The sequence below is a fragment of the Vicugna pacos genome, chromosome 13 (genome assembly GCF_048564905.1).
Source record: "Vicugna pacos chromosome 13, VicPac4, whole genome shotgun sequence".
NCBI lineage: Eukaryota > Metazoa > Chordata > Mammalia > Artiodactyla > Camelidae > Vicugna > Vicugna pacos.
Window position 1 is genome coordinate 3,703,910 of NC_132999.1, and position 23,564 is coordinate 3,727,473.

Consider the following 23,564-nt stretch of genomic DNA (forward strand, 5'->3'; position numbering starts at 1 on the left):
GCTTAGCCACACTGAGCCTCTGGCAGTTCATCATTTATGGTTTGCGCTCCTGCTGGTCCTGGCTTCTGTGGCAAGCTTCAGCACCTGGGCTTCTGTTCCTGGTGAGCTGCGAGTCTCTGTATTTGCCTGTCTTTCCAATTTATAGGGCAGAAGATAGTGATGTGGACTTAATTCTTTGATGGAACTAAGAAAAATTGTTGATTTTCAGTTATTCAGCTTTTTTCTTGTTGCAAGGTTGGGAGTGATGACCTCCAGCTCTTTATGTGTCAGACTATTGCTAGTGACTTCTATAAATTGATACTCTGTTTGGTAACTTTACAGAACTCTCTTACTAGTTTTAATTATTTTTAATTCTATTGGATTTTCTATGTCACCTGAAAATAAGTACAGTTTTGTATCTTTCTTCTCAATTATTGTGTCTTCTATTCCTTTTTTTTTAACTGCATAGAAATCTTACTTTCCTCAGTGACTGCTAAAGCTCTGTAAATTATTTCTCAGTATAATGGCCATGTAGATAGAATAAATTATTCTCTGACCCTTTGAGACTTTGATAATCAACAATTTTTTATGCTTTATGGACTCATCAGTGATTTATTTTCTTAGGAATTTGGAATTCTCCCTCTTTTGTGTCTAAATTCTCATCCCTACTCGAGGATTTAATGTGCCCTTAAATTTTTTTTTTAAATGATCAGGGTTAGATATTAAGGTTCATAATGTTAGCTTAATAAAGTTTTCAAAGGTTTCACTTTTAATAAAGAACAGTGGTTGAATTATGGTATACTTATGTATATGTATTGAAATGATAATATTTACCTTTTTCAACTATTAATGTGGTGATTTACATTGATTTTCTAATATTAATCTATCTTTGTATTCCTAGGATAAATTCAACTTGGTCATGATATATTATTATGTTTTATATATTCTTCACGATTTGGTTTGCTAATGTCTTATAATTTTTTCCCTGACTGTTCTAGATATATCATATAGCTTCTACTTTTCAGACATTCAAAGAGTGTTTGAAATCTTCCTGCCTGTAAACAAAGGATTTTCCTCTAATATAGTTGTCACTCTGTCTCTCTATCCCTTTCTCAGAAAACAAATTGCATTATTGCTATATTCATAGCTTATTTTAATGAAAATATGTATACAAAAAAGATAAAAATAGTTTAATTTATATTTTATTAGGTAGTTTATAAATTCTATAGACATGATACATTTAATTTCCTGAAATGCTACATGTTGACTCAGATCACTGTTATTGAGTGGTTAGTTTTCAGTATATCAAATCCTTACAATACCATGTACACATCATATTTTGTGGATATTTTTTGATGTAATTGGTCAAATTTGAATTTCTTTGACAGTATGAAAATGCTCATTAGTTTGCTTCATGAAATTTACTGAATATCAATTGTGTGTCAAATACTATTCTAGATGCTGAGGATACAGCAGTGAAAAAAAAAAAATCCCTGCCCTGATGGAGCATCTTAGTGATAGTCTTAGTACCTAATAACAGTCTCAGCATAAAAATGGAACTTTAATGATGTTCCACAATTCATGCAAAAGAAAGCATTCTTGCTGTCTAACAATCATTTTATACCTAGGGTCAAAGTTTTGATATACCACTTTTCATCAATGATAAAAAACAAATTTCTCATTGAAAAATTATCTTTATTGTCTTTTTTGATTATGGTTTATATTAAGTATAATATGAAGTATTCATTCATAATCAAAAATGAAACCTAAATAATTCTACCATAAAATTATTTCTATTGTGGATTCCTAAATATTTTTCAGATGGTTTGGATAAATTCTGATTTTGTTAATATATAAAGTGAATTTGTAATACACTTTGAAAATGTTTCTTAAAAAGCCAACAAGTACAAATATGCATTTTATGTTCTATTAAGCTAATAAATGGATTTTTCAAAGATAGAAAATGGTGTATTCATTTTGATTTACATGTAGCAACTAATTAGAACTAATGAACTCAAGTACTAAGGACACTTACAACTTTTGTACATTCATTTATATATTTTAAAGAGTTTTACAATAGATGATGAGTATGACAAATTAAATTCTAAATAAATGTTTACCAAGTATGCATAACGTTGAATTTCAGTTCTGATACAATTCCTAGTTTAAATTATAGATAAAGTCATAGCTAATCCAAAAATTGCCAAACTGATTTCAGAAATCTTGGTACCCAGAGCAGGAACGCTGGCTTCCTGCAGAGGCATAAACCTGGTTGCTTGTGCAATGTTAGAAACCTCTGAGGTGAGGTTAGCTTCATGGACGGCTTGAATTGCAATGTAGATTTTGGTGCCATTTTCTATTCTAAAAGATTCTGGCTTAAATTCAAAATTTTCTATTGAGCCAGCCTCCTTAGGTATTAGACTAGAAGTGTTCACTAAAGTAGCGTTATCAAAATCTTCTTGGAGATCCAGGAAATTCCTACTTATTCTTATAATGTAGATGTTGGCTGGAAAACAAATACACATTTCATTTATATTAAAATCATTAGGTTGTCTTATTGCTACCACATTGCCTTACATTTAGGGACCTATCAGAAATGCACACAAGGGTTTTAGTTACGGAAATCTGAGCTGTAGTTTTTGTCTGGTTATTCCATCTTCTTTATTGTAATAAGAAACGTGAACAGTTTTTAATCTAGTTTTCTAATCACAAAAAATTTAATTCAAAATTATATAGTACTAAAACTTGAATCTAGAAATAAAGAACTGAATCCATTCTGAATTTAGAACAAGGAACACAATAATGTTTGAGTATTGTAAAGACATTCAGTATCCCATGTCTGTATTATTTCTCAATAAGCTGAGAGAGGGAGTAACAGGATGGGTGAGTAAGGAAGCAGACAGAGTGGGAGGAAGGAATAAGGATGAAGAGCGAACGGAGGCAGAGAGGCTAGAATGTGTACTAACTGAAACATATTTAGGAGCTAGGTAGACTTTGATTAGCACCATAATTCTACTACTTCCTAGCTGTGACAAAGAAAAATTTAACCTTTCTTACCTTTAATTTTCTTGTCTGTAAAGAATCAGGCATTCAGTTCATTCAACAAACATTTTTTGAATGCTAGTGATCAGAATTATATATGATGATACATGAAAAGTGTTTAGCACAATGTGTGAGTCTTAATAAACATTTGAAATGTTAGCTATTATATCTGTTAATTTATCAAGAAAGGAAACGAAGATGCTGACAAATGTTTCATTCCAAAATACCTTTAGAAATCTACCAGAGCCATCATATAGAAATATATTATCACATTCTGAAATGCCGGGAACAATAAAATATCAAATGTCTCTTTTTGAAGTGAAGACTATTTTCTCATGAAATGTTTTTGGTTTTTTTTTCACTTTTTATTGAAATGTAGTTGATTTACAATGTTCTCATGAAATGTTGAAGGTGTTTTAAGTGTGTGGTGAATAACTTCAATTTAGTGGATTTTAAAAAAATATTCAGGCCCTATGCCTTAATATTCTAGTTTTTCAATAAATAGGCCTTATCATTCTGATCCATTCCACTACTCTTCACATCCACTCTGTGTTCCATTTAGGTTGGTCTGTCTATCTATCTATCTATCTATCCATCCATCCATCCATCCATCTGTTCCTTACTTTAATTCAAACATTCCATTGTGAAATTTTGCTTTCTTGATTTTGAGCATATTATTTGGTTCCCTTTCTCCCTGTCATGACTCCTTGGAATGTGCCTCCCTCTCCCTATCTATGCAAATGGTACTTATTCTTCAAAGCCCAACAGGAAGTTCAGCTTCTTCATGAAGTCTTGTTCATGTATTTCATCCCCTGAGGACTCTCCTCCATGAACTTTAATTGTATGGAAAGGAGTTTTATGGAGGTTCTATTTATTTTTTCAGTTTGAACATATTACTCTTGTGGGCAAATGTATGTTTAATAATGTTCCTTTGTTATCAATTAGAGTATTTGGTACTGTATTGTGCATGCATTTGAACTCCTTAATTACTTCTGGTCCCCAACAGACACATGAAAAGATCCTCAACACCGCTAATCATCAGGAAAATGCAAGTCAAAACCGCCTTACACCTGTCAGAATGGACATTATCAAAAAGACAACAAATAACAGATGTTGGCGAGAATGTGGAAAGAAGGGAACACTCTTGTACTGTTGTTGTTGGGAATGTAAATTGATGCAGCCACTATGGAAAAGAGTATGGAGGTTCCTCAAAAAATCAAAAATAAAAAGACCATATGATCCAACAATTCCACTTCTGGGTGTTTTTCTGAAGAAAAAAAAACACTAATTCAAAAAGATATATGCACTTCTGTGTTCATAGCAGCAGTATTTACAAGAGCCAAGATATGGAAGCAACCTAAGTGTCCATTGATAGATGAATGGATAAAGAAGATGCAACATATATACAATTAAGTATTACTTAGCTATAGAAAAGTATGAAATCTTGCCTTTTGTGACAACATGGATTGACCCAGAGGGGATTATGCTAAGTGAAATAAGACAGACAGAAAAAGACAAATACCATATGATTTCACTTATATGTGGAATCTAAAAAATAAAGCAGATATTTTTTAGACATAACAAAACATAACAAAAGAGAAATAGACTCATAGATACAGAGAGCAAACAAGTATTTGCCAGAGGGGAGAGGAGTGGGGTGATGAGTGAAATAGGTGGGGGAGATTAAGAGATACAAACTTCCAGTTACAAAATAAATGAGTCTTGGGATGAAATGTACAGAATGGGGAACATAGTCAATAATCCTGTAATAACTTTGTATGGTGACAGATGGTAATTAGATTTATCCTGGTGATCATTCTGTAATGTATAGGAATATCAAATCACTGTATTATATACCTGGATCTAACATAGTATTATAGGTCAATTATACTTTAATAAAAATATTACTTGTTGGCCAACAACACAGTTATTCAGTTGATGCCCCAAATGATGAAATTAGAGGATCATAAAATATGAGAATTACATTTGTTTTAGTAATTCTAGGTCATATGGTCTAATTTGCATATTTGACAGGTATGGAAATTGGGTCCCAGAAAATTTAAATTCTTCATTCAAAATTTTATGGATATTCATTTATTTTTTGAGATACTGCTACTACCTTCTTTTTCAAAGCCTAATGGTAACATCTGATAGCAACTGCAGTCTCTTCCTATTTGTCACAAGGAAAGAGGGAGATCAGATCCCACATATTTTAGGCTTTTGAGGTTAAATACAGTGAAGTTCTTTCTCTCCCATGTATTACGAAATGCTTTCTTCTTTCTTTTAGTTACTATGATCAGCATGAAAGACATTTATTATGAACCCAATCTTGAACTGAAGGCTTGGTCTTGACTGAATTCAATTTAGAACTAAACATTTGGTCAGATAATTTCATTTATGGCTTTTTCAGTGGAAGTATTTTTTTTTTTCATTTCACCAAATCTCATAATGTATTTCAGAAGCTGTCATGGTAAGAATTTCAACATTGAAGTACAAAGAGCCCTTTGTGGGTATTGTATACTTCCTTTGGTTTTAGAATGATTTTTTTCCTTGTGTAATAATGACAGAAATACAGCTTTAAAAATGCTTTACAGGAAATGAAAGATTAAAAAGCACCTTTTCTTTGAGAGCATACAGCGAGGGGTTTATTAAAACCCAGGAGAAAAAGTATTGAACGTGTATCTTCTCAGCACTGACAACCCCTGAGATACTGTGTCTATTGATATACATATTGTTTTTTCCACCTTAAAGGGAAAAATAGAAAGATTGGCTTTACCTTTGAAGAGTCTACTAGTCTAGCACAATACTGGAATATTGTAGGTATTCAATACATACTAATTGAATTCAGTTAAATTTAAAGCAAAGCTAAAAGTGACTTAAACTTTCTAGAGTAAGGGCAATTTATTATGAGGATCTTTGAATGAATGAGATATTTTGGCCTTCAATTTCAATTCAAACTCCGTGGCCAAATCTCTCAAACTAGTGAGTTTCTCTGCACATTATCCCCTGTTTCCCTAAGACATCTTCACTTTACTTGGCTAACTTCTTTCATTCTTCAAGACCTAGGTCAGGGATAGTCTTCCCTGAAAAGCCTTTTAAGGTATACCTTGTGATCTTAACCCCCAACTAGAAGTGGCTTTCTGATGGCATATTTCTTATTACATTCTGTAAAATTATCTGTTTACTTGCAGAAAGTGTCTTCTGCAGTCAACTGACTGTTGAAAGTAGGGGTTATTTCTTAAGAACTTAGTAGTGTTTGAAAATTCAACAAAAGGTCAATGAATAAAAGAGATTGGAAAAATTTTTCCTTGTTAGGGACAAAAGAGTGCAATGGGATGCTGTTAACTCAGTCTTCTCAAAGTAATTTCTAAGATGGTTCATATTGTGAGAGGCAGTTTGGCACAACAGAATCTGACAAGGGTGAGTTAGACTTCTAATTTATTACATATAGAAATAATTTGGGCCAGTGCATTATCTCTTGGAGCTTCAATTTTCACATATAAAAATAGGTGGCCCACAAGAGACACTCTATACATATCATTTATAAATACGACATTAGAAAATTTTTAGCAAATGAAAGCCATTGAGATTTATTTTAGTATTCGATATTTTTAAACGTAATATCAAACTTACCTTTTCCTTTATCTAGGACGTTACCAGGAGCTGTCCATGAAAGTTGAATATGACTTTCTTTAAACTTGGCCTCAAGGTCTGTAATTTTACCGGGTGGGAACACTTGAGGGTGATTACCAGGAGGAGGAGCCCCTGATACAGTGAACGACCCTCCAGAGGTTAGCCTGCTAAAGTCTTCTATTTCAGCTTCTGCCATGTCATCTTTGACTTCAGGTCTGGGTGGATTCAGTATAATTTTACCTACCAGAAAAGTAATTTTATGACTTTTCAGATTGTGATGTCTATTCTTTATCTTGTAATCTCATTTGCAGCTGTAGAGGGTTAACACTGACTGATAGCAGCCATTGAAAAAGTAACAGCTTCTAGTGAAAAATAGCTTGTCTTATTGGTGTCGTTTTAAAACTGATGAGGAGACATTAAGCACTGTTTGTGCTATCTTTTAACCTGTCTGTCTTTACTACTTAACTGTAAATTCTTTGAGGATGAGGATGGTGTCTTATTTATCTCTGAAGCGCCAGCATCTACCGAAATGCTTGCCACATAGGAGGTGCTCAGTAAATTTTTTTCTCAACGTAAATGAAATGAACTGAGGGGGACATAAGCAAAACATACTAGAAGCAGAGTATGGTTTTGAAACATAGAGATGATTATATAACTGTATACCTAGGTTTTCCATGGTGCATTATATGTTGAATGCTTGCCGCATATAATAAATGACACATTTCCATTTTAATGCTACTTACCATTTTCAACATAGCCTGGTATATACAGGGCTTTGTTCTGTCCTTGTCTTAAACTTAGCCTAGCCGTATTGTTTCTTGCCTGGGCATGTACTTTTAAACTGTATCTACCATTTCCATGGTAATCTGTAAAATATCTTGAGTAGATGCCATCATTCTTGACAGTATCAGCACCTTGATATTGAAATGTAATAATTAGACATCAAACAGAGTAAAAATGACAATCCTAACTGTTCATGAGCACTAGTGATGGCAACCATTTTGGTAGATAGTATAGCACAATATTTTAAGTATATGAACCCTAGAATCGGACTATTTGGGTTCAAAGCCTGGCTTGGCCACTTGCAAACCTTTGACTTTGGAAAAGTCTAATTCATGGTTAGTATTCAATTAATATTAGCTATTATTATTTCATAAAAGAAGCCTAACAAAAAAAGGAAAATATAACTAAACTGGAGAAAGCAAATGCAAAACACTGACATGAATGAAAATAGAGAAAAATTATACTCTTTAAGTTACATGGGAAAAGTAAAATTGTTCATAAAGTTTAAAAAAGATAAATGTACTCATGTCTATGTCTAGTCAAGATAACTATGTGACAAGTTAAAAAATTAAAAACATTTAAAATTAAATTTAATTCATTTAAATTATGATCTATTAGCATACATGTGAAATATCGACTGACTTCTAAGTCATGTGACTATAGTAGGAGTTTCAGTTCAGTGAAAGTTGATGTAGATTCTTATTACCTGCACCATTGTCCCAGAGCTCCAATATTATTTGATGTCCGTCTTCAGTTTCTATAGTGGCTGTTACATTGATTCCCAGAACAGGCAAAAACCCTCGACTGACTTGTGCATAAACGATCAGTGGGCTAGGGAAATGTGCTGTATTTTGGCTCATGTGAGCAGTTGCAATTACTGGGAGTGTAGTAGGACTTCTTGCTCGAGTAGTCATTGTCACCGTTAGCATTTGAGAGCTGGCATGATTATTTAGAAGGCTGTAAGTCCAAGTACCTGTCTGAAAATTTTAAGAAGAATGTCTATTTGAGAGCTTTTGAATTTTTTCCTACTCCTGTGTAAGATGTTATCTTCATTTTTTCCTTCAAAATTGGTTGATAAAACATGACGAAAATAAAAGTGTCTTCTTACCTCGGCAATACCTGGTATTCGAAGCCGAGCAGACCGAATATTTAGTTTATCTTCTTTGAAATCTGAGGTTTCATATTTCTTTCCTTTTGGATCTTGGAGAAGAATTTCTGGCTTTTTTATCGTCCATGTGACAACAAAGAAAGTGTCATTTCCAATTGTACCATCCACAGGCACTGTACCATTTATCCATTTCCTCCCTGCAATATTTAGGGCTTTGCTTTCCAGCTGTTACATAAATAAAAGCAACAAACACATGAGACTGATTTGTTATTACAGTTAATAGCATTTCAAAGTTTAGTCAGTTCGGAGTAACTCTAAATGTATTTTTATGATTTCAATTAAAATAATTATTATTTTAAAGAATTTTGCATATAAAAAGCATTTATAATGATAAAAAATAGAAGAATCAAAAAAAATGTCTATAAGTATCACAAAAAGCAAATTCAGTAAGGATGTTTTTCTTCTGCACATGTGAAATGCTTTCAGGCAGAAGAGTTATTTATTAGAAGAAGAAGTTACTATTTAGGATAATAGAAACTTATTACAAATGTGGAAAGGCAAAGAATTTTTTTGAGATACCGACCTGAATAGCCTGCTGAGTGATGCTGCCGCTTCTAGATGAAATTCTACTGAAAGCATTAGTGAGGCCATTTATGTCTTTATTGGCATAGAAACGATGTCCTCCTAAAATGGAATTGTATTTACTTTTATAATATTAATTTTAAATGAGAAAATCGTGTTTGCTATTATGTTGCTATCAATGTACTATAGAATACATTTTAAAATTTCTTTTTAAACTTATGAAAGATGAATTTCCCGGACCTTAGGAACTTTTAGTATATCAATATCCCAGATGTAACCCTACAGTAACTAAACCTTGCTCAAAGTATGTTAGGACAAAACAAAAAACCTGGCCAAATATTATCATTTTATATCAATTACTAAAATTTAAGTGCTTGCCACATTAGTAAAGCTGATCTAATCCCAAATAATGTTATGGAATGAAATTTTAGACAATTTTCAAACTGTCTGCTTATTTTTTAGTTGTATCTAAGATATACCAAAACAATTAGAGAATGATAGTTTAGAATAAAATAAAAAGTAAGTGCAGGATATAAATGATATGGGATTTAAGTAAGAGGGAGATTACTTAGGTATCAGGAGCTGCAAAAGAAAGGATTGCAAAGGGCAAGACCTGGTAATCAGGTCTCTGACTATAGCCTTGGGCAAATCATTTGTATTCTCTAGGTTTCCGTTTCTTCCTCGATAATACAGGACTGTCTGAATCTACCGTAGGATAGAGCAGGACCAAAACTGAGCAAGAATTTTAGAACTGCAGTTGAGTAACCATGGAGAAAGAAGTTTCATTTAGGTGGTATTGGTAGAAAGCGGTGAGAAATGAATGAAGACAGCAAATGTTGACTAATATTAGAAGAAGCCAGTATAGGTAGCAATGGAGAGAAGCAGGGATGGGGAGAGGAAGATATTAATTTGAAAGAAAGACAAGGAAAGGATAAAGATTTATTTTTTAAGACAGGAAAATTTTGCGCAGTTTTGTAATTTAAGGGGATAGAGTCCCTGGAATGGGAGAAACTGAAAAAGTACTTTCTATTCAAAGTGTTCCAAAAGTTTACCTGTCATATTTGACAGCATCTCCAGTTCTTTGTCAGCAGAAGGTCCCAGAGCAATGGTGTGAATGATTGCACCACTTTGTTTTACTCTCTCAAAGCACAGGCTTATTTTATCATCTTCCCCATCTGTTAGTAATATGATTTCAGAACCAGAAGTACTCTGGTTACTCTGGATAATTGCCTGATAATGAAAAACCAGATTATTTATTATAGAATATCACATCTAAAAAGATTTAAACTAGGAACAAACCTTTTCTTTAGCCTTAGAGAAGTCCCTAGGCCTGCCCATCAGAGGCAACTTCCTTTGAGTTGACATTCCAGGCTGAGGTGGCTTGAAATAGAGTGTAATGTACAATGCTTATGTAGGTTTTCAAAGATAGAATGTTAAAAAGTGCTTCTAACCCTTTCAAATATACTGAAGCTACTCAAGAGAGAAAGAATAAAACACTGAGAACAATGCCTAACACGTTGTAAGTACTCAATGAACGTTAGCTTTTATTATTATCCCAAGAGATACTTGGGGTGGAGGCAAATGACCCAGGCGGTTTTAGAAGGTTAGACAGTATTTGCAAAGTGGTGAGTGAAGGCAGACATGCAAAGTTAAATGATGTCTTTTTATGCATTTTAGTTGATAATTGAAGAATCTCAGGATTTCCTGGGAAAAACACTGACCTGTTATGAAGAAGGAAGTTTATGAATTTACCAAGTGTTATAATTTTGAGGGGTATTTTCCTGGCTTGTACCAAGAATATTGGCTAAGACAATGTACTCAGACAAATTGAGAGTAAATTTTAGCTCTGCCATTTGCTAAACAGAATAGCTAGTATTTAATTTCTCTCATTCATATATATATACATATATATAAATATATATTTATACTTATAATAGAGGTCTATAAATAGCTCAGTGTAGTGCTTACCTTTTTGAACTTTGTGGTAAGAAAGACCAGGTTTGAACTGTAGATTTACCAATTACTGACATATGATCTTGAGAAAGATACTTAATTACTCTGCACCTCAGTTTCCTTATGTGCAAACTGGGCATAATAATAGTGCCTGACTAAAAAATTAATAGTAAGGATAAAGTAAGAGCATGTATATAAAGCATTTAACATAGGCAATAATGTAGTATATATGCTCAATAAATTTCAGATAAATTGTATGGTTATGCAAGTAAAGGTTTATATATTGATATGGTTTCATTACATAAGTAATTAGGAAGTTTTTATATGTTTGAATGTAATTTAATATAATCTATTCAGCAGTAGACTCTGGTCAAAATGTTATATGATATATATCAAAACATATTAAGAAAAACATTTATGAACCAATAAGTGCAAACATTATGACACAATGCCAACATAGTACTGTCGTATTTTAGAAGTGAATAGGCATATGTAAGAATTACGATTATTATACATATAAGAATTATGGTTATTATAAAATAGCAATCCTTTCTTGAGCACTTGTTTCTTTTTTATTGAATTATAGTTGATTTACAATGGTATATTAGTTTCAAGTGTACAACAGAGTGATTCAATATTTTTATGAATTATACTCTATTGAAAGTTGTTGCAAAATAATGACTGTATATCCCTGTGCTATATAATATTTCCTTGTTACTTATTTATTTTATATGAATAAGCCATACCCCACCCTGTGCCTCCCTCTTTCCTCTCCCCACTGGTAACTCCCAGATTGTTCTCTATAGCTCTGAGTCTTTGTTTTGTTATATACATTCATTTGTGTTATTTTCTAGATTCCACATATAATTGATAACAGAATAGTTGTCTTTCCCTGTATGACTTATTTCACTAAGTGAGCATAAAACCCTTTAGGTACATCCATACTGTTGCAATGCATAGTTGCTCCTCACTAAAATCATGATGGCTATGCGCACACTGGATTTTTCTTCCCCTAATTAGCCACTCCTCAGTGCAACTCAGTTATCTCTGGAGTATGTTGGTGATAAAACGACACTCAGAGAGGCTCCAGCTATAGACAACAGAAAGCCTCTAAAATTATTTAAATAAGGGGCCTATAAACTCATGATCCTTGTTCCAAGATAGCTGGACAAAATTAAAAACAACGGTAAATGGCAAATGATATTTAGAAAAGCCTTTTTATTTTACCTGAAATCCTGCTTCGAGTCCGCTGCAAATTGCAGTTCCACCACTGGCCTCTTGAGGCAGATTTGCAGTGATGTTTTGGTAAACGTTGTGGTCAGTTATCCTGGTTAGATTATTTTGAATTTTAGCAAAACTTTCAAATGTGACCATCCCAACCAAGGATCCCTTTTCGATAATTTGAATCAAGAATAATTCTGCTGCTTGATTCATTTGAAAGAGACGGTCTTCCTGTAAGAAAAAGATGTCTGAACAATTCCCGAATCTCCTCCAGTCTTGAAAGATTGGTAAAAGACAAGGTTGTTCATGGGCCAGAGATCATGATAATAATTGATTATTGTATTTTAAAGTTTAATTTAATTATATTAAAAAGAAATAATTTGAAAGAAAAATGTTAAAAATCAGTCATTTTATACTTGGAAAAGCCTTAAAAATTTTTACCTTCTTTAACAGTTTTATATTCAGAAACTTATGCTAAAGAAATAATTTAAAAATGCATACAAAAATGTTCACTGCAACATAATTTTATATCACCAAAATGTCCAATAATGGGGGGTTATTTGACTAAATTATAGTATTGCATATGATAAAACCATTGAAATTTATGTCATGGAATCATTTTTTTCCTTGGGGAGTGTTTAAGGTACAGTAAGCAGAAAAATCATTATAAAACATTATATAAGATATAATCCCATTTTTGAGGAGGAAAAACAAATACATAAACAGAAAAAAGACTAGAATGACATATGCTCAATGGTAGAATTATGGATAATTTTTACTTTTTCTTTTTGTCAGTTATGTTACTTCTAGTTTGTTAGAATTTAAAGTTAAAGAATAAACATTATTCATAATCCAATAACCTTTTTAAACAACTTTTTATTTTGGTATATTATCTTCTAGTGCTTGTCCATATAAAATCCTTGTAATTAAATTTATTACAATAACAAAAATATATTTTAGTTAGCTTAGTAGAATTAAACCTAAGATTAAATTATATTTCTATTAGCTTAAAAGCTTAATTTAGGAGCGCTAACAAATAAAGATCTTACTGAATCCATGCTTCCAGATTTATCAAGTACCAGACAGACAACTCGCTGTTTGGACTTAAGCAGTGAAAACGTGGGATGAGATGGTGGGTTTGTTCCTGTCATGGGAGATACATTCTGGAAGTCACTGGAGCCCATGATTACATCCCATGTGCTTCTCCTATTGCACATTTTGTTGTGTAGGTTTGGAGCTTCTGTATTGTGTGTTTTTGCTGTACAAAATTCAGTCACCTGAAAAAGATCAGTTAAAAGACAATAATATGGCCACTGATGAGGCGTTACCTTCCTTCCCAAATACACAGTTGGGTGCTGTATACATCCTTCACAGATTTTATCTCCTGACAATTAAAAATCGTTTCATAATCTAACATTCTGACGTCCATTTTGCATACTTGAGTGGAGAGAAAGCAAAGTAAAACCATTAGTATATCCTGGGAAGTTATTTGGTGATTCCTTTTAGATATAGGCAGATCATAGCATGGGGGGTAGTGACAGCTGGCACAACTGCTAAGTTAACTTCTTACTTTCCCTTCTAGGCTCTGGTGGGACTCGAGCATGGAATTAAGTTTAATGGAGAGGGGGACAGGATTTGCAGTAATTTCTAGCTGCCCCCTAAAAGTGGGATAAAGAAAATGGCCTTCTTTAATTGCCCAGGTATTTTCTGTCTCTTTATAGTTTATTGAAAACCTTGATGACAGATATTCTCACAACCTCAAATGCTGTTAGTTCTGATGAATTCTGCTGTAAATAAAATACTTCCGAAAAAGTAATGAAAATGTAGGATGAAATAAGGAAATGCAATTGCTTCTCTTTCAGTTGCAAATGGTGATTTGTATCCAGTAATTCTGCCACATGATGTTTCATTACTAAAGAATCTGTGAAAATCCTCCAAGTTCTGAAAACGTAGTAACTTGGATAGACACTCGCATAAACTAATGCAGCATTCAGAAAGGAATTCATCTTGCAGTAAAAACTTAGCTTTATAAGTCTCATTTTGTTTTTTCAAATGCCCTCCCCATACAAAATCTCCAGCTGTAAGCTCAGATGTAGAACTAAATTATTAAACTTGAATACCTTCTATTCAAGTTTTAAGAGTTTGTTTTCCTTCTATTATGTTTCCGATTTACATTTCCCAGAAGGGGTTATATTGGATGGGAGAAAAGTACATTTTTCAGTCGAAGCAGTGATTTGTAATCATCTTGATGATATGAAATGCCTATCAAATCTAGCTCCTCTTGCTACAGCCACTGGCTTTATCCAGGGCCTTCAGGCCCCTAAATCTGCCTGTTGCCGTGGCCTTCCAGCTGGTCTCCCTGCCTCCACTGTCATCTCGCTCCATTTTGTGTTTCACAGCTAGTAGAATTATCTTCCTGAATTGGCTGATCACATCAGCAATCTGAAGTTGATAAAATACAAACACCCTAGCTTTGCAGGTTCCAGTTTCTTGTTTCAGTCCTATTTCCTGCCTCTTGCTCACTATGTATGCTTTGCTTATAGAACACTGAACCTTTTCCTATCCTTAGAGTATGCTGGAAACTTTCACAGGGTCTCACTAATCCAAATGGAAAAAAGGAGAGAAAATTTTGTGCAGTTTAGGAAAGGGTGCCCTTTTCTCAAGTCTTTTTTTACTGCTTTTTATGGAAAATTGTTCCAATCTATATTAAAATCTTTAGTGACCAAGATGCAAGTAATTTGGGCAGTGCTCAACTTGTACAGTCATGTGTGACTTCCCTGTATTTTTCCACTCTGCTTCTGTAAACCTGTTTCTTTGCTTGTAACTCCCTTCCCTGTCCTGCTTTGGCAAGTTCATACTTATTTTTTTCCAAATCCCAGCTCAAAACTCACCTCTTTAGAAATCACTCTCTGACCTCCAGTTGGAGAGGTTTGCTGTACTCTCATAGCACTTGGTTTCTATCTCTTTCTACTTTGTACCCAAGTATATTTTTCTTATATCTCTACCTCTCTCACTAAACTGAGTTCCTCAAGAATAGATATTTTAAATTATTTCAGTATTTTTTCAGCTCCTAGCACAGTGTTGAGCATGAAGTGGGAGTAATGACGTTTCAGGGAAGGGAATCATAGACTTGAACATTCAACATTTCAGATCTTATTTCTCCTGGGTCTGAGCTTATGCCCTGGGTACGGATGCTATGCAATATATTTAGTCTATGTTATGTTAATTAGAAGGTAGTGTTATTCTGGACAAGATAAATGGTTAAAGCACAGTATTTGTCTCTGAGCCATATCTTGTATAATTAGTTGCCCTCCATATTTCAGCTACATGATTTTCTTTCTTCATTATTGCTTATTTACCAGGTAGGAGGCATGAGTTATCTTCTCACAGCCAAATGATTTTGGAATTTATAGTTTGGTACAGGCAGTATATATTTCAGTTATCCTCTTGTGTCACATGATCTGATACCTATTTGGATGCTGAATTATTTGGCTAGCCTGTGCTGACCCAGATTCAGCAAGTTAAAGTGAAACTTCTTAGCTTATCTTTCCAATATTTCCAGGAGGGAGCTCTGGAAAAAACAATTTCTGCTTAAATATCTTCATTGGATTCATTTAGGAGTTTTAGAAGAAATTATCAAGTCTATATTTTTACTCAAGTCCTTCATCATTATGCCCTAGACTCCAAAAAAAAAATTTTATTGGAAACAGCAAGCCTTTATAAACCACTACCCACGGATGTATATGTTGCTAGTAATTTGGTATATAAATATTTGCTTCTTTTAAATGTTAGTTTACTATCTACGGATGGTATACTTTACTTTGATCTGTTGTCTTTAATAACTCATATGTTTCACATTTAAAAGTCTTCTTTACATGTTTGTAAACTTTCATTATATAACTATAATATGTTTGCATTAATTAAGACTGGATTTATCCAAGGGAAGAGACAATTCACTATTATCCAAATATTTTATAAGTTAAAAAATTTTAAGTTCATTTTGTACTCAGCTTGTGCTAAGCACTATGATCATACTTTATATGTATTAGCTCTTATAAAACTAACAACAATGACACTGTAAAGTGAGTATTATAATTCCCATTTAAAAGATGAGAGAGCTAAACCTGAGATTTAACAGTTTGCTCATAGTGACATGGCTTGAAAATGACGGACCAGGTTTTGATATCAAGTCTATCTGACTTCAAGGCTCCTGTTCTTATCTACTGAGCTTTATACATTTAAACCAGATATTTCGAGTCAAACATTAGCTTTGGAACTTAAATTGTTGTATTGTGATTGGTGATTGTGAAGTTTTCCCCTTTGTTTTGTAGAGACAGGACCATTTATGTCTTCACAGTATTGCTTTGCTACAACTTGTGTGTTTTAGTGTAAAGTTAATGGAAAATAGAGAATGTCAGTACTTTCCAAAGCTATTGAATGAATTACTTTGGAAAAGTAGTATTACTATACTTAGAAAGAGTTAAAAGTAAGGTTGTGGACACAAGTCCACAGAAGTCAAATGAGGAAAGGGATGTTATAAGAAATTCTGTGATGCCAATGGGAAGGGTACAGTTCTACATCTGAAGAAAAAAAGAAAAACAAGTTAGTAAAAAGAATGGAATAATTTCCAGACAGACTGTGACACAGGACTGGAGAAAATGACTGCTAACTAGTTGTCTTTGTAATTTCCTTCATTTCTATGGTATACATAATTTCATAACAGAAAATCCAGCTTCCCTAATTATTTTTCCCCCTAAATTTCCTTTGTGAGACTAGAAGAAGAAGGTACTTACTGAGTGGAGACTTTGCACAAACATAATGGATTCCCTTGCAGTCTGGGATTTTTCTGGGATGAATGTACATTTTGCTTCATACAGCCCCGTCTGTGAATCACGTCTGCACGGCCTTGTTATGCAGCTGCCTCCCTGGCATTCCTTGAAAACCACATTAACACCAGTGATATGAGTTGAGCATCTATGATGAAAGAATTAGATGAAAGAAAAAATATATGAAGGCTAGAGAAATTATGAATAAAGATTAACATTCTAAAGTCATTCCCTCAGTGACAGTTGCTATAGATCATGTACCAACGTTCCATTTTGACAGAGATGGGCACAGTGTCCTACCCCTATTTACTATCGATTTCGACAAGAATAATGATGTTAATTCGTATGTGTTAATATTTATTGCTCACTAATGTGATCAGTACATCTATTATCCTTGTGACTTTGAGCTAAAGATGATAATTCCTAACTCACAGGGATGTGAAGATTAAGTGAGTTATGCCATACAGAGGAGTTGCTTCCTAGTGGAGAGGGGAAAGTCAGCATTATGCTTAAAACCCTCTTAAATTTCTTATGTATGGTACATATATACATATATATATTGCTATATAGATGGATACATATATATCCCATACATAGAAAACCATAGGTGGTTTTGTGTTTACAGCATTTTGCAATTTACATTTGAAAAATGCTGAGCTAGACTGAAGGAAGAAATAAAAATAAACCCTGCATGACAATGCTTGTGCATTCAAACCTTTTGGTCTTTATAATAAGTAAGATAATTGTCAAGTCCCTGGCAGGGAATGGAGTGGGTTGGGGTGTGGGTAAAAGATTCCAAAGAGTTCTTGTTTATCTGCAGGATGCATTCCCATCCTATGTTAATACTGTACTTCATAACATTAATCCCATTGTAATAAATTTATTTGTATTGCAAGGATTAGAGGAGATGGTTAGTCATATTTTCCAAGAGGGTTACCTTTAGGGTGAGCATGAAAGTTAAATTTACACTGCCTCCAACAAGTGCCTGGCTCAATAAATGTTATTTTAGATACAGTTTTTAACTAATATATCTCTTTTTTATGACTAATAAGGAAACTCATCCATTTTTCATTAATTTATGAAAAATTGGTTGTTTGATACATTCTTTGTTTAGCTTTTACTTTATGCCATGCTCAAGGCTAGGGGATTAAAAACAATCAGTCCTCAAGGATCTTAAAATCTAGTGGGGAAAATAAAATTACACAGTTTCTGCCCAGTGTGAGAGAAACCCCTTACACTGCTTTGAAAACTGTCTTAAAGGGTATGTGAACCCAAATGGAGGGAGAGGAAAGACACTTAGGGAAGAAGGTTTTAAACTGATTTTTGAAGGATGAACAAGCATTGTTTAAATAAGGGAGGTGGTGCTGGGAGGAGTAGGGTGGGAGGAGGTGAGAGGAATGAGTGTATTGGGTTGAAAGCCTAGTCTGTAAAAATTGTAGGCAGCTCAGTAGAGATAATGCAAACAACACAAATGGGATGGGAAAGGCATTTTTCTGCCACACCTCTTTCCTCTAGCATGTTTTTTATCTCAAAGACTAACTTCCTGTTACATTGATTTCTTTTGTTCCTTAATGCTCTTTACTCCATATGCTTGATATTATTTTTAATTTAAATATTGTGTCTATTCATAAATAAGGCCTGTCTAAATTTACACAGAATTATATTTCTTAAAAAATCAATTTTCTCACTTACCCTTATTAAAAGTACTTTTTTCCCTGTAAGCTCAAGATTAAATGAAAATTAAAATATATTTAACATGAGACTATTTAACATGATGTATTTAACAGTTTAATTGATTTCAATGAAACAAATTTACCTAAAACGTTATGAATCAAATGGAACAAAAGATTGTATAGGAACTTGAACTCCAGTTCTCAAGTATGTTAAGGTTTAGGTTACAACTCTTTCCTTTCTCCTCTGACAGTAACATATTTTAGTATACTCCCCATGAGTACTGACATGATTCCCAGTTTTTGATTGATCTTGATTCTAACGTGTAATCCCCAGAAGTTGCTGGACAAAAACATAGTGGGGCAGGCTGGATATTGCAATTAACTGTGTGAGCATTGAACCTCTGAGAATGCCATTGTTTGCCTAGGATAAAAAATTAAAAACTCTTAAGTGAAAAGTTATGAAAACAGATTTGTTCAGTGTAATGATACCTTGTTGCTTCAATGGTGTTCCTTCTGGAAACATAGAATGGCCGGTCCACATTATACTCATCAAATACTCCCCATCGGAGATGGGCCCACTCATGGACAAATACTCTGCCTATGAGAGAATATTGCCACTTATAAATTTGTATTTACAATATAGATATCCCTGCTTTTTGAAATTTCACTTTACATCACTTCACTTTTTTAAAAAGACCTACATTAGTACCTGTTTTCACTAATGGAAGGAAATTCAAAGAGCATTTTTGCTTTTTTGAAAAGAGGCAGAGAGCAAAAACAGCATTCAGCACTGGTTTTGCAGCCAGCTGTTTTACAGGCAGTGCACACCCAGAGCGAGGGGGGTGGCACCGCCGAGCTCCTTCCCTGGGAGCTACACTCAGCACCTCAGCATCAAACCACATACCTTCGAACTGTGTCTATGAGCATCTGTGCTTTATCTTGATGTATTCTGTGCATCTGTTAACAAGGTGTGTCCTAAAGTAATTGCTTCTTTGCTGTATGCCATTTTGACTTATGAAAGGTTTCATAGGAACACTACTTTCAGGTAGTAGGGGAAACCTGTATTTAAATACTATTTCCTTATATTTTAAGTCTCCCTACCCCATATCCTCAACCTAATTGAGTCAGGGAAATCTAGAAATTGACAAGTTTCATTAGACCAAAAAGGTTAAAATGCGTTAGTATCAATAAATGACTAATTTTATTATTAAACACACAAACACAAGAAGTATAATTAAGTAGAACGTAACTAGTAAATTTCCAAAGGGATTAATTAATACCTATTTATTGCTTTTAAAAATCTTTAAAAATACCATTAACCACAGCGTTATGTTTGTTTCCAGCGGGAATGAAAACAAAAGTATAAAATAGATATCCCTACCTCGGGGCCCGTAGACAGGCAAATTATCAGTCAACAGGAAGTTTGGAGTGAAATGTATATACTGTCCTTTTTCTCCACATTGTCCATATTGAAGTGTGTAAGGATCATCTCCATATTTTAGGTTAGGATCAGCAACTATGACATCTGCCTAAAAAGCAGAACAAACAACCAAAACAGATCCCAAGAGCAACAAAAACAAGGAATTTTTCATCTAAACTAAGACCAGTAATGTTACTAATTTAAATACTAAAGTCGTGATTATTAATTATTAAAAGCTATGAGTATTAATTTTTAAAAATTACAAGAAGAAAACAGCAGTTTAGGAGTTAGGTACAACACCCTACCTGGTCATACGATTCCTGCTTTGGCGTTAAGTACTCGGATTTTGACTTCCAGGTTATTGGGATTAAAATGCTTACATTCCTGAAGTAAACTCTTCTTTTGGTAGCATGAAACAGATATGTAGAAGCCTCAGTTACCATTTCCTGACAATATTAAAAACACCTTGTGGTAACAATTCACATGAAATGAACATGAAAGTGTACATACAAACAAGAAGAAGCTAATCTAAGCTCCTCTCCCCAAATTTTTGGCAAAGACTAACTGAAAAATAAGTTATATTTTACTATATCTCTGTAGTCTGTAAACTCCCATTTTCATATACTTAGAAATCAATTCTCTTTTTTAAAACCTATCCAGACCTGCATTCAGCATTACGAGTTGGAGAAGGACGTGAGGGTGTTGAGTGAAATATGAAGGTGATGGAGACTGGGAGCCTGTTGGCAAGTTGCTTGTTGAATTAAACAGAGGTGCTTATAATTGGGTTGGGAGTTTAAAGTTTGGTAGATTTTATTGTTTTTTATTGTTAATTTAAAAAATTTTGCTAGATTTATTTTGAGTTATCTTCTCATATGACATATGTTTATAAAAGGCAAAGTTTTACCAAGTAATTTTCTAAAAATATATAGGTCTCAGTGGCTTCAAGTTCCACTTTTGCTACTTATTGTATGACTGTACAAATCACTTAACTTTTCTCATTTATACAACAAAGATAATTAATCATCTCTGTTTTTGACTACCTCATAGGGATACTGGGAGGATCAAAGATAATAGTATAAAGTGCTATATAACAAGTGTCTTATTATACTGACTAACCCAAGTAAAATTAGGAAGTAAGTCAACTTCAAAAATACATATTTTCCTTAAGATCAGATACAGAAGAATTTCAAATTTTTCAGAGTTGAACAAGTATGAACAACTGAAAAATTGAAAAAAAATAGATAATAAACCTGTAGGGCTTAAGTGTCAGTTAGTTATTTAAACATTATAAAGCTAAAATTTGAGAATAATTTTCCGCTGTCTCTAAGGTCTTTCTGTCAGCTTAATGAGTTGAAAAAGTATTGATAGTCTGGCCTTTTAATAATTCATTAGGGGAATGACTAATACTATTAATGTATGATAAATAATACTTAAACTAAGCAGATATTAATCTTGGCAGTTCAGATACATACTACATAAATGATGAATACCGTCAAAACAATTTTGTAAAGTTATAACTTTGTATGAATGTGTGTATGTGCCTAGGCAACACGAGTTGAAAATATTTAATGAAATAAAAGTAACTGGATAATAAATTTTTCTCTTACCTTTATGTTTTGAATGAGTCTTTCATCTTCTGGCACACTGGGGTTAATTGCAATGACAATGCCATCATACCCATTATTATTCAAAGTTACCATTGAGCTTTTCATTCTAGGCAAGAGATGCAAAGTTAGGAACAGGATAACACTCAGACTGAGTGCCATTTTTGCTCTTGCTGCAATTAACCTATTAGAAATGTAAGCAGAGAATTTATGTGCCTGCTTAACTGAGATATTTGACTCTAGACCCACATATTTGCATAAGTATAATATATTACTGAAATATCTTGAGGCACTTCCTTTTCTTAACCTAAAGAGTTGTTTAGTTGTTAAGTAGCAATGGGGATTATGCTGAACATTCATCATACTTTCTAAGACAGCTAAGGTGTTAAGTACTTATTGAACTGAGCAATTCTTTTTGATTGTGTAGTCATCTTCCTCATCATGGTGGCCATTCATTGTGATAATTGTCATTGTCATCCAATAATATTAGATACTTTCCAGTCCTGGGAAAAGAACTCTATGGAAGAATGAGGAACTGAAATGAAAAGCACAAGGAAATAACAGATGAAAAAGGCCAGCTTAAAAAGAAAAATAAAACAAAAATGAATAAAGGAACTAGAGTGGGAGTGGCAGTTAATTAGTATTTCTATTCTTCCTTTAGAAGGAAGTGATATAAGCTGAGTGTTTGGGGACAGCTGTGAGTCAAGGAGCAAGTGGGTTTTTTGGTTACCTGCCATGATAACTGCTTGAATATATCAGTTTTCAAATAGCATTGAATGCTTTAAGCCTTTGTATAACTTGAAAACTTAATATACTTCAATTAGATTTGTTTTTTGGAGTTGAACACAAATTTGCCAATGTTCCTTAGCTTGGAATACTTGTACACGTAGTGTTGTGAGCTGTCTTTGGAGTCAGATGAATCTAAACCTGACCCTTTTCTCAGTCATTTAACACTTACATGATTCTTTTTTTTTTTTTCTAAATTGAGGTATAGCTGGTGTACAATATTATATAAGTTTCAGGTATACAATATACTGATTCACAATTTTTATATATTATATTACATTTATAGTTATGATAAAATTTGGCTATATTCCCTATATTGTACAATATATCTTTGTAGTGTATTTATTTTATATATAGTAGTTTGTACCTCTTAATCCCCTACCCCTATCTTGCCTTCCCTACTCCTCTATCTCCACTGGTAACCACTGGTTTATTCTCTGTATTTGTGAATCTGTTTCTTTTTTGTTATATTCATGAATTTGTTTTATTTTTATATTACACATATAAATAAAATTATATAGCACTCGTCTTTCTCTGTCTGACTTACCTCACTAATACTCTATGCTAATAATACCCTCCAAGTCCATTCAAGTTGTTACAAATGGCAAAATTTTATTCTTTTTTTATGGCTGAGTAGTATTTCATTGTATGTACATATATCATATTTTCTTTATCCATTCATCTGTTGATGGACACTTGAGTTGCTTCTGTATCTCGACAATTGTAAATAAAATAACATGGGAATCATGAAAGACCCCAAATTGCCATAGCAATCTGGAGGAAAAAGAACAAAGCTAGAGGTATCATGCTCCCTGACTTCAGACTAGTCTACAAAACTACAGTAATCAAGACAGCATGGTACTGGCACAAAAAATATATAGATCACTGGAACAGAATAGAGAGCCCAAAAATAAACCCATGTACCTATTGTCAATCAATGACAAAGAAGGCAAG

General features: G+C 33.4%; 1 protein-coding gene across 1 annotated transcript; it reads right to left on the reverse strand.

Moving 5' to 3' along the window:
- Positions 1-2,144: 2,144 nt before the first annotated feature.
- LOC102543804 (calcium-activated chloride channel regulator 1) lies at positions 2,145-22,005 on the reverse strand. The gene is made up of 14 exons (XM_006205924.3): positions 21,828-22,005; positions 20,526-20,666; positions 20,182-20,329; positions 19,290-19,398; positions 17,095-17,275; positions 13,351-13,578; positions 12,308-12,532; positions 10,180-10,357; positions 9,129-9,229; positions 8,546-8,770; positions 8,144-8,414; positions 7,398-7,568; positions 6,655-6,894; positions 2,145-2,485 (listed from the first exon to the last, which is right to left on the reverse strand). Exons 1-14 carry the CDS (start codon positions 21,984-21,986, stop codon positions 2,145-2,147), a joined length of 2,718 nt encoding a protein of 905 aa, XP_006205986.2. The 5' UTR covers positions 21,987-22,005.
- Positions 22,006-23,564: the final 1,559 nt, after the last annotated feature.

Excerpts from the sequence above, each read along its gene's own strand:
- LOC102543804 (XM_006205924.3), bottom strand. The coding sequence starts at position 21,986 with ATGGCACTCAGTCTGAGTGTTATCCTGTTCCTAACTTTGCATCTCTTG. Across the intron at positions 6,895-7,397 it reads ACCAGGCTATGTTGAAAATG|GTAAAATTATACTGAATCCA; the intron begins GTAAGTAGCATT and ends CTTTTCTGGTAG. Across the intron at positions 2,486-6,654 it reads CGTCCTAGATAAAGGAAAAG|CCAACATCTACATTATAAGA; the intron begins GTAAGTTTGATA and ends TTTGTTTTCCAG.